At 43.3% G+C, this 14,996-nt stretch overlaps 1 protein-coding gene across 1 annotated transcript in view; it reads right to left on the bottom strand.

Annotated features, from left to right (window-relative positions):
• Nucleotides 1-14,996, bottom strand: part of SI (sucrase-isomaltase) — a 632,954-nt gene that overhangs the window by 421,021 nt on the left and 196,937 nt on the right. The window contains exon 16 of the mRNA XM_069213228.1: nucleotides 7,911-8,082. Coding sequence (XP_069069329.1) covers nucleotides 7,911-8,082 — 172 coding nt within the window. The remainder of the gene's footprint in view (nucleotides 1-7,910; nucleotides 8,083-14,996) is intronic.

The following is a 14,996-nucleotide window of genomic DNA, read 5'->3' as shown; positions in this document are numbered from 1 at the left end:
GCTATAACCTGCTCTGAGTTCTCAGAGAGGATCAGAGCATGAAAACAAGGGTAGTTACTCTGGAGTCCTAATCACTAGCACACAAGGCGGTTACAATTTTGGAGGAGACCCAGGTGTCGGATGCCCGGTGGAAGCTAAAGTGTTAGAAATGGGCTGTTTGGTTGGCAGTCTGGTTACCCCCTGTCCAAACAAAGACCCTCACTCTAGTCAGGGCAAAGGAGAAACACCTGGTTAATCTCCACTCACCCCCTTAGTAGTTTGGCACAAGCAGGCGGTCCTAACTCAGAAGCAATGTGTAAAGTATATGTACCAAACATACAGTAATTAAATGAAAACACTACAAAATGGACACCACACCAGTTTAGAAAAATTGGTAATATTAACTAAATCAAACAAGACTAAAATGACAAGTTAAAATATGAATTTTCTTACTCCATAAAAACAATGGAAACAATGATTTTGCACAAAGAGCGTAAAAAATAAATCTGCATGCATGAGCGTGCTTCGGAAAAGGCAGTGATGCGTTGATTCCTTCCTTGCAAAGGAGGCCGTGCTTTGTTTCTTCTCTGGTCGGGTCGGTGATGCATCATTTTTCTCACTCGCAAGAGAGCGGTGCATCGATTTCCGGATGGGGCACCTCAGAACCGCGCAGAGTCGGAATGACTTTGACACCCAGGGACGATGCGTGACAAATCTGGTGGCACAGTGTTAGAAAATCGCGCTTCATGGGGTTTGCATCATTATCAGCAGCCACAAGTGGGAGTGGTGCATCGTTCCTCCAGCCACGATGCATCAATCTCCCAGCTGCAATGCAGGTGGAGCGTCGATGTTAGCCGCAAAGCCGGCTGTGCGTCATTTTTATCAGCCGTGTTGCAGATGGTGCTTCGAAATGTTTCCTGCATGGTGTTCTGTGCGTGGATTTTCAGCTTTTGTTCTGCCAACTTCACCTTGAAAGGGCCCAGTGACTGTATAGGGCACCACTTGGCAGGGTAGGAGTCTCAACAGAGAGCCCAGGTGCTGGCAGAGGAAGTCTTTGATGGCCCTGAGACTTCAAAACAGGAGGCAAGCTCAGTTCAAGCCCCTGGAGATTCTTCACCAGCAGGAATATTCCACAAAGTTCAGTCTTTGTCCCCTTTCACTGGCAGAAGCAGCAACTGCAGGATAGCCCAACAAAGCACAGTCACAGGCAGTGGCAGCACTTCTCCTCAGCTCTTCATCTCTTCTCTTTGGCAGAAGTTCCTCTTGAGTCCAGAAGTGATCTAATTTTCAGGGGTTTTGGGTCCAATACTAATACCCCTTTCTGCCTTTGAAGTTGGCAAACTTTGCCCAGGCCAGGCCCCAGTACACATCAAGTGGTTGGAGACTGCATTGTGAGAGGGAAGGCACAGCCCATCCATGTGTAAGTGGCCACTCCTCCCTCCATTCTAGCACAGATGGGTCATCAAGATATGCAGGCTACACTCGAGCTCCCTTTGTCTCACTGTCTAGTGGGGATTCACAAACAGCCCAACTGTAAAACTGACCTAGGCAGGGAATCCACAAACAGGCAGAGTCACAGAATGGTTTAAGCAAGAAAATGGCTATTTTATAAAAGTAAAAAGAACAGTTGATTTGTGTTTCATTTGTGTTTGTGTTTCTTTGCTTTTGTCACCATAAGTGTGCCCGGTATGCCCAGACATGGATCCCAGGCTCACTGTGCCACTGGATTCAAGCTAGTCTGGCTGATGAAGGGTGATACCCAGACACCAGTCCCAGGATGCTTGTTTCTGGTCCAGGGAAGACCTGGCATGGCAGTTTGGGCTGGACTGTTCCTATGGGGAACAAGGTCCAGACTGATTTGCACATGGCTGGGTCCACACTAGGGTGGCATGGTGCGCAAAATAATTGATGGATTAAACCCAGATCTGTGACAGAGGGTGAATGTTTGATTGGTTCTGTATTCCGTCCATCATTTATTTTCCTTTACTTTCTAAAAGTGACATTTTCAAACAAAAAATGTAAAAGCCAACTTCACTAAAAGATGTATTTTTAAATTGAGAGTTCAGAGACCCCAAACTCAATTTTTCTATCTTCCTTCAAAGACAATTTGCACCTTAAAGATATTTAAAGGCAGCCTCCATGTTAACCTAGGAGGAGGATAGGCCTTGCAACAGTGAAAACCGAATTCAGCAATATTTCACTGTTAGGACATGTTAAATCACACAAGTACATGTTCCACCTTTAACATACACTGCACCCTGCCCACGGGGCTACCTCGGGCCTACCTTAGGGGTGCCTTACATGTATGGAAAGAGAAGGTTTGGGCCTGGCAAGTGGGTACACTTGTCAGGTCTAATTGGCAGGTCAAGACCTCACACACAGACACTGCAATGGCAGGTCTCAGACATGTTTACAGGGCTACTCATGTGGGTGTGGCACAACCAGTGCTGCTGGCCCACTAGTAGCATTTGATTTACAGACCCAATGCACCTCTAGCTCACTTTACTAGGGACTTACTAGTAAATCAAAAATGCAAATCATGGATAAACCAATCACCAATACAATTTCAACAAAGAGCATATGAACTTTAGCACTGGTTAGCAGTGGTAAAGTTCACACTTTCCTAGAGCCAACAAAAACAGGTCAGACAAAATAGGAGGAAGGAGGCAAAAAGGTTAGGGATGACCCTGAAAAAAGGGCAAGATAGCGAATTTAGAAAATAGACTAAGGCGGAATGACTTAGGCATCCTGGAGGGTGTAGAAGGCAATGACATTTGGTAATTCATTATTAGACTTTTCAAGGGGGCCTTCCCAGAACTATCGGATTGGAATAAGGCAATTGAGGCCCAGCATGCTTGCAGATTTCCTTTCAAATCGAGGAGACAGGGTCGTCAGGAAGGGGACAGTCAAAGGCGGTGCTGGTAAATTTTAGGAATTTTTTGTTGTGGTGGGCATTTTATGACCTGGCTGTCCAGATCGGAAGCGCTCTTATGAGGGATGTACCTTTTTTGTCAGGTCCTATTTTTGCTATGTAACTGTGGAGAAAAAATTGAGTCTTAGGCAGTAGATACAGCCCTTTCATCAGAAAGGGGCACAGGCTTACCTAATAAATCCAGCGACACTCAAGATTGTAGTACAGGATAGAACCAATTTTTTCACTTCTGAGATTAAAGTTAAGGAATTTCTTGACGGTATCGGCCTTTCCCAGGGATGATAGTGTTTCACTGCCACTTGCAGCTGGCAGACCAGAACTGGCAGCCGCATTGGTGGGGCATAGAAGGACCTGACAAGGGCCCACCAGATGAGGAGTAATGGGTAGGGACTGAGGGTAACTAGGTTGGTTGGTTTGGGGCTTGTGTGTCTGGAATGGGGAGCTCATCCATCATCGTGCCTGGCTGGCCCAGCTGCCTACAGCGATTGGAGGGGGGGTGGGATGGTTTGGGTGTCTGAGCGGGGAGGTTGTAGGAGGTAGTGGTGTGGATGGAGAGAGAAAGTGAAGGGGTTTGGGGCGGTTTATGTGGATGAAGGGGAAGGTAGTAGGGGTGGTGGGTGGAGTGGGAAGGGGATATGTATGTATGGATGGTTCTTATTCTAAAAAAAAGACAGAGTTTAATGGCAGCAGACAGTGTAGGTCTCCACTGCTTTATGCTAACCTGGTTAATACTCTAGCACAAACTTTTGGAAGTAATGCACACTTAAGAATTTTAGTGCCCACTGATGCAGGATAAACTATTGATTTATACAATTGACATATGTGGTCTGAATGATAGGATCAAGAGGGGCAGAATGGCACTAGGGCTTAAGGATATGAGGCCCAACATAGTTTGTTTGTAAGAGACCCATGTCCCCTGGGAGAAAAGGGGCATGCTGAAGGAACTGGGGTACTCACTGTTAGGCTGCACAGTGCACTGGGCGAGTAGCTATGATGGCTAGTCATTTTATAGGTGCACCAAGCAAGATTAAATCTTATAAAATGGGGAGCTGTGTCATAATGGAGCTTGGTATGGGTACAGGGAAGGTTAAACTTAGCTCAATATGTGGTCCTAATCTAGGCGCCCAGAAGTGTACCACTTGCTTAACCTAAAGTTGGCGCAATGGCCTACCCCCTTATAATGAGTGGAGACTTTAAGCTTCATATGGAAGTTGGAAGTGAGCAGGGGGTAGATATATGGATAGGAAGCCACTAGTCTTTATGGCTGTACTTCAGTTAACCAAAGTTCATAGATGAATTGATGTGTGGGAGGCTCTCAAGAAGGACGATCCTGGGTTTATGTTTTACTCCTGCCCCTATAATAAACTGGTATGCTTGAAATATTTTCTCAATATGGCCTCTCTCGCGGGACAGATAAGGATCCAACGATATCCTAGGGTGCTCTCGGATCATAATCCTCTAGTGCTAGAATGCGCAGTAGTTGGGTTTTAAAGACAATCTAGAATTTAACTTTTGACAGGAAATTGCTGCTCGAAGAAGAGTATGTCACAAATATGTGAATATGGCTTAAAGAGTTTTTAGAACTTAATTGGGGTACAGCGGCTCCTTGAATTGTGTGTTGTGGTCTAAAGGCAGGAGTAACAGGGGAGACCCTGAGCTTTGGGGTCAATGAGCAGCGACAGGCACATCTTTGGATGGAAGGGCTGCTCGAATCCCTTATTCTACAAGAATGTGATTTAGCTAAGTTGATGAGGCTGAGGCAGGAAGATGCTAAAACTTTGCAGAAAATATTGGTAATAAAGGCTAAGATCAATTAACAATATAGTAAGGTTGTGGTGGGTAGATATCAAAGCCGAAAGGCTCCCTGCTATGGATACGGTGAGAGCACTGGTAGGCTCCTGGTGCATTGGATATGGCAAGGGGGGGCAGAACAAGGGATAGAGGCCACAGAGGATAAACAAGGCAGGAGGGTGGACAAGACTACTGAGATTCTTGAAGTGTTTAGAAATTACTTTGCAGAATTGTATGCAGAGGATATTTCACTGCAGCCGGAATGCTATATAAACTACTGACAGTCAATTATTGGGGGCCAAATAAATGATGATGAGAGGCTGTTCTCGAACAGCTGATTAGCAATGAAAAGATCAGTATGGCAGTAGGTTTATGTGACTGGGGGAAGGCGGTGTGACCTGATAAAATATCACTGGAATTTTACTGGCTGTTCTTCCCTGAAATCTTGGAGGCTATGTCTTGCATTTTTGTCATAACTCAGGAAGAGGAGGTCACACCACCATCGTGGGAAGACACTAACATAGCTGTATTTAAAAAAAAGGATATCACTGATTAATGCAGATGTGAAGGTGTATGCAAATGTCCTGTCTAGGAGATTAGGGCAGGTTGTGGCCAAGTTAGTCTCCCTTCAACAGCATGGATTTATCCCTGGTGCTAAGCTGCTGACCATGTCCATAGAGTAATTACCCTTTTGGACATAGCGGAGGTCATCAACACTCCTATGGGTTTGGTTTTTTTGGATGCGGAGAAAGCCTTCAACTGAGTGTCCTGGGGATATCTTTGGGAGGCCATGAAGTGGAAGGAACTAGGCTTGGGCTTCATAAGATCCATTAGGGCTCTTTATCGGGCACTTATGGTCAGAATACAGATTAATGGTTGGTGGTCGGAGGGGTTTCCTATTACTAAGGGTTGGAGGTCGGAGTTGGTTTGCAAAGTTGGATAGTCTGTGCTACAGCTTTATCTGGGGATTTAGGAAGTCAAGGAGAGTGGTGGAGTACATGATTATCCTCAGATTAGAAGGAGGGTGGCCTGTATCAAGTTTCCTGCACTGATATTGGGTCTGTATGCTACAGCATTTTGCTAACCGAAAATGTTTCCAAGATTAACCCTGCAGTGTCCCGCTTGGTCGATCAGCTTTCATTGAGTAGCACTGCTAGGCTCTGCTTCATTAGGTAATTTGAGGGAGTTATTATAAAAGATCCAGGTTTAAAACAGTGGATGGTGCATTCAAGGTGTGGCTTCAGATCAGGAAACATATGACTCTGGCCAGATTTTATAAATACAACCCTCTGTGGAATTCCCCTGCTTTGCCAGGTATTTTTCAGGATGCATGAGTAAGCAATATGATGCTGGTGGGGACTCAAGGCTAGGGGGATCTTTATGAGAATAGTCAATGTTGAGCCTTTCAGGCGCTGCATGATAAATTTGGATTAACAAAGAAAGAATTTATAAATACTTGCAGATCCGAGAAATTTTAAAAACTGGATACGAAGCAAATTTCGGTTGAGGAAATCCCATTAATAGAGATAAAAGACCGAGGGCTGAATTGGACAGATGTATGATGCTTTTATAGAGGGCCTGGCAGATGACAATGAGGTACACAAAACAGGGCTGGGGGTTAAGGGCCATTACTTTTGAGATCACTTTCGAAGTGCAAGGAGGTACTCTGAATTGCAGGTCTCACAAGCCAGCATTTTAAGATGCTCTTCGATCTGTACCACACACTTAATACATTGTTTAAATTATGTAAGAGATTGGATTCAAGATGTCATAGGTGTGGGGCAGAAGAGGCGGATATGTTTGTGTCCTGCCTCTGGCTGATGAGTTTCTTAGGGGCTATTGCGGATTTCTTGGGCCAGGCTTTTAGAAGGCAAATCTAGCTCATACCTCAGGCTGTAATCTTTGGCCTAGGGGCAGGAACAGGGCCTCTCAAAGGCAGGAACAGAATGGCGAGCACGCTTTTGAGCTGCGTATAATTTAAAAAAAGGCTTATGTAACCTGAGGGGGAGGCTTGCCCAATGGAGAGGCAATCTATTCTGGGCACCAGATGAAGAATGGATTAAGTCACTATTGTAATATATGTACTCAAGGGTAGAGCTGGTGATCATGTGTTGGTGGAGGAGGGGAATTCACTTGACCTAACGAGTGCTAATGTAACGGTTATATTTTGTTTTTTGAACATTAGAAAATAGTTCGTTGTAATCCATGGCTGTAAAACCTGTGCTATTGCATGTCTCTGTTGGTAAGTAAGGCATTGGTTTCTGCAAGCATCTGCTACTATTGTATCGTGAAAGCACACTTATGTAGGTGGTAGTGTGTGAGAAGAATGTGACGATTTCAAGTCACAGTTCCTTGTGGTAGTGATATTTGGAGTTGTTTTTGTGCTTTTGTGTTTTATGTTGCTTTACTGCATTGAGTATTTTGTACTGCGATTCCATTCTTATTTGATCGTCTTGTGGTGTGTCCTGGTATGACTTTAATGTGTTGTTTGTTTTAGAGTTGTCAACAAAATATGTTGCATTAGGAGACAAAAGTCGCATATTCTTTTAGGATTGCAGTTACAAACAACCATTTAACACTATCAAAGTTGGTTTAATAACCCACTTCATGTTCCCCCAGAAACAGAACACCCCCTCAAGTTTCCCTGATAAATTTCAGTAGGCCAAACCTTCAGAATAAGTTATTGTAAAATTAAATTACATTTCTTGTGTAATATCATATCAAGAGGAAAACTCAAATCAGAGGTATTTATTGCAGTGGGTAAATACCGTAGCCTGGGGGTATAATTTCATCTCACGCTTGAAAGGCCCACTTCCGTCACTTCCCATGCTTAAATCGTACTTATGAGCTCAAAAATATAGTGTGATTGGTATCAACAGTCTTGATCATAAATTTACACTGAGCAGGAAATAACGAGCATTCTATAACATAATGTATAGCTTAAAAAGCAAAAGTGACTTCCGCCAAACAATGTTATATGTGTATTTTAAACAAGCAAGCTAAAATATGTTTCCATTCTCCATTTCTAAGTGACAACTGTAGTATACAGACAGAATAAACAAAATACATTTCTGTTCGTGCTAATAAAAACAAAATAACAGTAAACAAAATAGAGCATGGAAAAGATCAGCATCGTGTTTGTCTGCTGCGCAGCACATTTGATATCATAATATTATTTTTGCTGGGTAATTAGAGTAAATGTCCTTACATAAGGCATTCCAAATAGACCGAACTCCAACATTCCGGTTATTGCCCATTTAATGTCATTCCAGTTGGCAGCGTTGTCTCCCAGCCAGTGCCCTGAGTATTTTCCGGATCCAGCAAACGTCGACCGAGAAAATATGAGGCTCCTATTTCCAGGGAAAACCTCTTTAATAGCTCTGAAAACGAAAACAAAAGTCCATTAAAGTGTTTGGCATGACATACTCATGAGGGGGGAATGGCAAGCAGCTCAGTGTCCAAGTTGCCCTGTCCAAAACCATTATCCAAAGAGCTCCAAATGACTCCTTGTGCTCATTGGACCGCTCAAGGCATCGCAAATAAATCGGTCAGGTTTAATTTGAACAGCATAAATTGCCAGAAAGTGTCTGCTACATGCCCTTACATGCAAAATCATGTTGTTGAAGTTTTTCTTCATGGAATTTAAATATTTGTTAGAGTGAAAATGTGTCGCTATGTAAATTATTTTGAAGTCTCAACACGTAGCATTATGCCTCTGGTAAGGAGGACATTGGAATATTTTTCTCTTGTTTTTATTATTATGATTGTTATTTTCACATGAAGACTTTTTGTGGTGTGGAAATTCAAGAAACGAAGAGGGCTGTAGCAATTCAGATAACTTCATAAAATAAAGGCCCATTTTGAAAGCTACATATTCACAGCAATAACACACTAAACTGTTCCTGCCTGCCCACTCCAACCACACTTCACGGATGTGGATTCCAATCTCGAACACATGCACAACTTCAAAAATAGGCACTAGTCATAAACAAGAACAAGTTCTACTACACACTTATTAAACGCTATAATCCCGGTACGACACATGTGCTGTGTGGTACATTTGTTACCAAGTATCCCTTAGTTAGTTCGCATTTCTTGATGAAATAAATACACACATTACCAAAATAGGTAATTCTGTGTTGCACTTGAAACCATTTTGTTATCATTTACAAACATGTTTTTACTTTGCACGGTAACAACATAAATTCAATTTTGAAGACAACATAACATATAGACTACACGTTTTGTTTTTTGCGTAGCATGTTATAATATTGTTGGAGACATTGGATCTTGTACATCATTTGACTGTCTAAAAAGAATGTGTTTAAATCTGTACATGGGGAAGATATATACTGCTATTCCGTGAAATATCGCCCTTCGTTGATTTAACCACCTTTTATGCCTGCACTGTACTCTGTGAAATTCTATACAATAGCCTCTGACTGCAGTGTGCAGACTGCACGCTAGCAGTGACACAACAATATGTCTGGCTTCAGACGTCTAACTCATGCAAATACCAGGCGTGCATGTCTATGTAAGTATGTGCTAGTACTGAGGTCGGACATATTGCTTTTGCCAATGCTTTTCAATATTATAAATTCGTTTCATGACTCAGTTCAGTGAGTTGTTTTTTATAGCTCCCAGTATAGAGTACGCAATGATTGGTGTATTTAAAAACCACAGAGGGCCAGTGCAGAATGAACTTTGGGTCTATTTTCACTGTCGAAGTGATAGCAGCGGAAATGAAGCTGAGCCACTGATTTTGCTTGAAGTCTTCCTTGAATGGAATTGAGTGCAGTGTGATAGTGAGACGAATTTCATACCTGTGTAGCCGCTAAGGCATCACAAAGGAATATAATTGATTTTGTGTTCAGTTTACTACAGGAACAGATTAGCTTTGATTTCTGCTAGAGAGAGAAGATGACGTGTTTGCAAAGTCAGGTGGGTGCCTGTAAAAGTAATTTATGCAGTAAGAGAATCCTGTGTACCTGTGAGGCAACAGACTATTCAATGTGTGGAAGGTTTCAAAATGTGTGCAACTCGGCCAGTCTTTGTCCTCCAAAGTCGTCAGTTTCTCATCTTCTTCTTTCAGAAGCACTTGTGGCAACTTTCCCTACCTACACAAGGCTCAATCAAGGACTTGGCTAAAGATTGTAAGTGTTGGCAAGCAGTCCAATAGGTTGACCACATCCCTACAGGTCAATATTGACAAAAATTCCAGTCATCGTCCTGTGTGTCAACCTAATGAATTCTGGTGGGGGTAGGGCCATCATGTTTTACTGCAATGTACTTATTTAGACTAGCACACACACAAAATCAATGATTTGTTTGTTAACATCTAAGTACTGGAGACAATGTCCATTATGAACTGGAGTGGGATGGCCATTCTATATGCCAGGGACCTGTCTAATGCTGACACCAGCTTCTGGAGTGAAGACCAGCAGGCAGGTCGTGGAAAGTGAACAGTGGCAGAGAAGGTGGGGCTAATTGATACACCAAGGGAAAAGGGAGGGCAAAGAGGAGAAATAGTGAGCTGACACACCAGGTGAGAAAGTGAGGTCAGAGGGGGTTATTATGAATCAGCACGACAGGGGAAAGGGGGGAACAGGAAGGAGCAGCGATGAGTTCACACACCTAAGAGAAAATAAAAGGCAGGGGGGTGTAAAATAGTACATCATTCATTGCATTGGAAGTACATCCTATAAGGCAGAAGGATACACCAAACAGCCATTAAATGTGAGGAGGAAGCAACTTTCATTTTACACCTACCACATGTATATCATACAATAAAGTGAAAAAGGTTCTGCCAGACAGCTGTATTGCATAGAAGGACCAGGAAATGAGGCATTGGTTGCTGCATTAAAACACAATAGGAACTTTAACTTGGTTGAACATTTGATGGGAGTAGGACACAGTTTCACTGGTTTACAATCTAGTCAGACCAAATTATGTAATATTAGGTAGTATCAACATAGATGATTCAGAGATGGGCAACTGTGAAAGGAATTATGTTAAATTAATTTTATGTTTTGTGAGAACAAGCCCTGAAATGTTATCTGCAGTTAAAATTCCACTAAATGTAGTATTCCAGGAAAACTGACATACTAAGTAGAAACTTAACATGTTTACTCATATTAAGGGCCTCATTTAGATCCTGGCAGCGGGATTACTCTGTCACAAACGTGATGTGCACCCCATCCACCATATTACAATCTCCATAGCATATTATTGAATCATAATACAGCGAATGCGATATCTGTCACATTTGTGACGTAGTATCCCAGCTGCCAAGATCTAAATCAGGCCCTAAGTCACTGTTGGGTCTCTCTGTGCGCAAACAAGTTATTCTTGTTGTTTAGCTCAACCATTGGGAGTCACATTGGGAATTGGTTATTCATTGCCGCTGTGTTTAGGCAATAAAACATTAGTAACAAAAATATCTGTTTAAAATCATTAAAAAAAAAACAAATAGCCTGGGCGAAAAATCCCATTTAGAATACATTTTCCAGATTAGTAAAAAAACTTGAACAGCTTACTTTATGTGGCAGGCTAAGTATCCAAAAACAGGAAAGATGGTATTGTAAAAAATGCAAACAACCAAAGTTGTTGGAAGTTGACTAGATTTGCAGCTTCATTAAGCTGCCTAGTTATCAACTTTTCTTGATCCTATTTACTTAACTTCTATATGCACACATGTAGAAAACAAACAGATCATCTTTGTGACATAAAGGGCCACATTTACACAGACCTAAAGCCACTGCGTCACTTCCAGTGATGCTACGGTGGCGCTATTCACTGCACTATATTTACAAAGAGGCTTTAAGCCACTTTTTGTGGCATAATGCCTCCTTGTAAATATTGCCCCCTCCAATGCAGTTTTCTGCAGCAGAGGGGCATGCAATGGTTGTTGCTGTGGGCATTCCACCCCAATAACCATTGCTTTTCACGCTACCCCAGATTTACTAGAAATCGCAAATCTGTGGAAGCATCAAATACTGACGCCACCCCAGGGGTGGCGTTAGCATGACGCAATAAGGAGGAATGTTTTTTCTGTTTGTGCTGCAAGAACAAAAGGCCATGAATGATTGTTTATGTGCAGGAAGGAAATCTTCCTGCACATAGACATTTTGGGGGTCATTCTAACCTCGGCGGGCGGCGGAGGCCGCCCGCCGAAGTTCCCCCACCAAAATACCGCTCCGCGGTCGAAAGACCGCTGAGGGTATTTTGGGATTTGCCCTGGGCTGGCAGGCGGCCGCCAAAAGGCCGCCCGCCAGCCCAGGGCAAATCAACCTTCCCACGAGGACGCCGGCTCAGAATTGAGCCGGCGTAGTGGGAAGGTGCGACGGGTGCAGTGGCACCCGTCGCGTATTTCAGTGTCTGCATAGCAGACACTGAAATACTTTGTGGGGCCCTCTTACGGGGGCCCCGCGGCACCCCCTACCGCCATCCTGTTCCTGGCGGGAGACCCGCCAGTAACAGGATGGCGGTAGGGGGTGTCAGAATCCCCATGGCGGCGGAGCGTGCTCCGCCGCCATGGAGGATTCTGCAGGGCAGCGGGAAACTGGCGGGAGACCGCCGGTTTCCCGCATCTGACCGCAGCCGAACCGCCGCGGTCAGAATGCCCTGCGGGGCACCGCTGGTCTGTCGGCGGTGCTCCCGCCGACCCTGGCCCCGGCGGTCTCGGACCGCCGGGGTCAGAATGACCCCCTTTATCTCTTCATCGCATACACCTGTGCACCAAGGTGCAAGGATGCCTTCACGGGCAGTTAAATTTAGCGCCGTAGCAGGGGGAAACACAGGTGTGCACTATATTTTTGTAAATATAGCACATCCCTGCATTTCCAAAGTGGCACAGCACGGCATTTCAAAGTATGTTGCCGCACTGCACCAACTTTTTGTAGATCTGTGCCAGAGTGTTTCAATTATTGCATTTGATCACACACTTAAACTTGTTGAGATTGCTCAGGAACACCAATGAGAAAGTCAGTATCTGCCTCTCTGAAAACTTTCATTGAATATAGTCTCAAACTATTAGAAGGTGCAAATAAAAATCAAGCATTTCTAGTTAATGCTGAGTAAAAGTTATACATGTATAAGTGTTATATCCTAGATCCGGGTGGGAGCGCGAGAAGGCGAGTGTTGGAATGTCTGTGTTGTGTGTGCGCGAGGAGAGGAATGAGAGTTGGAGCGAGAGGAGAATGTGTGAAGGAGGGCGGACGACGGTTGCGGAGAGAGGCGGAGGTCGGGATGTTTTCTAGACAGAAGAAGTGAAACTCAATGAATAAATAACTCGAGGCATCTTTGAAGGCGTGTTTTGGTTTCAATCTCGCTCCGATATTACACTGGCGACGAGAGGCTTTTCCCACGCCAGCTTCGGAAAACATCCTGACTGGAGAAGACATATACGGAAGGAAAAGGGAGATGTCAATGAACTTGCGTGAACTGTAACCGTAAGCTGCCTACAAGTTCAGGGTTTTCTTTGTTTTCAAACGTGTTTCGTTCGTCTTTCATACTTTTGATTTGAGCGCAGATGGTGCTCTCCTCGAGCTCACGGTTACTAAGACAACAGAAATGCTTGCTGATGTCAGAAGGATTCTCAGGCAGATGCCAGCGCATATCTAACCGTTTTTTAAAGCAACTTACATGCTTTTGAAACTTAAATCCTTCAGCGTTTCCCATGTCCAGGATAATTCTATTTCTTATCGTTGGAAGTCATATAAAGTGCTAATTTCGGAGTTCTTTGCCATCACGCAGTTTTTTTTGCCGTTCCTTCTTGCGTGCCATCTCTCCTTCGACTGCCTCGCAATATTGCCAGAAACAAACCTCTTTGGTCTAGTGTTACACTAGCTAATTATATATATATTATTGTTTTTCTCCCCAACACAATGCAGAATATTGCTGCTCCACCTTTTTTTCTCTCCACTCATGGAGATCCTCCAATCAAGTGGAGCAAATGGAAGAAGGTATTTGAAAGATATTCTAGAGTTTGTGGTACACCACTTAGTACTGAAAGGAGGACTGCTTTGTTACTTCACTGCCTAGGTACGGAAGGTCAAGAGATTTTCGACCATCTTCCAGATATTCCTGACACTGATTCTATTGCCTTAAATGACTATGAAATTTGTATTAAAAAATTAGACTTACATTATCTACCGAAAATCAGCACAATTTTGGAGAGGTACTATTTCGGTAGGAGACTACAAGTTGAAGGAGAAACAGTTGAGAATTACTTAACAGACCTGAGACGTTTGGCCTCCTCATGCAAGTTTGGCTCTACTTTGGATGAACGGATTCGTGATCAGTTCATGCTAGGATGCAAAATGGATAAAGTACGCGACGAACTATGGTTGTTAGATGATCCTCATCTAGATGATGTCATTTTACTTGCAAAGAGAATTGAACACTCAGTAAAGTGTGTTGATGTCATGAAGAAACAAGAGTATAAGGAAGTTTCTGTAGTGCGGAAAGATAGTAGACCCAATAACTCCTTTCAAGGGTCTGCTAACAATAAAAGATGTTTTAGATGTGGCAAAGAAGGACATTTTGCCAATGATAAATCATGTCCGGCTGCTAAAGCTTCCTGCTCCTACTGCAAGAAGAAGGGTCATTTCTTTGCGGTGTGCAACCAAAGGAAGTTTAAGAAGTCTGTCAACTCCATTGATATTGACCTTGATGAAACTCAGAGAGTTGATGACTTCCAGTGTGGTCAGATTGTTTTACAGATTTCTGACTGCAAAGTTAAGGGTCCAGTAGATTACGTATTAGTAGATGGAGCAAGAACCTTAATGCTTTTTGACTCTGGCGCCAAAATAACAATAATATCTAATCAACTGTATCAGGAACATCTAGAAGGGAAAGTTCAACTTTTCGAACCTGACATCAGACCATGCGCTTATGGGGGTGAACCCATAGAGCTACATGGTTACTTCGTAGGTGTACTGGAATATGCTCAACGATTTGCTACGGGGAAGGTGTATGTTTCAAAAAAAGGGGATAGCATAATTAGCTGGTGGCATCAAAAAGATTTGGGAGTGATGCTTGACCCCAATAGTTCTCCTTCTATTGTTCTTAAGGATCTGGCGGATGTGAGAGAAGTAAATAACACTGAAGTAGTTCCAGATTTCATTTCCACTCTTCGTCAAGACTTCAGAAATCTATTTAGTGACAAGATAGGTTGCATGCGAGGTTATTCACACAAAATCAGATTGGTTCCTGGTTCTGTTCCTGTTTGCAGCAAAGTTCGTAGTGTACCTTTTTCCATAAGGGATGATCTTCAAACGGAGTTGATGAAACT

This window comes from Pleurodeles waltl, chromosome 11 (genome assembly GCF_031143425.1).
Source record: "Pleurodeles waltl isolate 20211129_DDA chromosome 11, aPleWal1.hap1.20221129, whole genome shotgun sequence".
Classification (NCBI taxonomy): domain Eukaryota; kingdom Metazoa; phylum Chordata; class Amphibia; order Caudata; family Salamandridae; genus Pleurodeles; species Pleurodeles waltl.
Note: the sequence above shows the minus strand (reverse complement) of the source record. Positions and strands in the feature narration are given on the sequence as shown.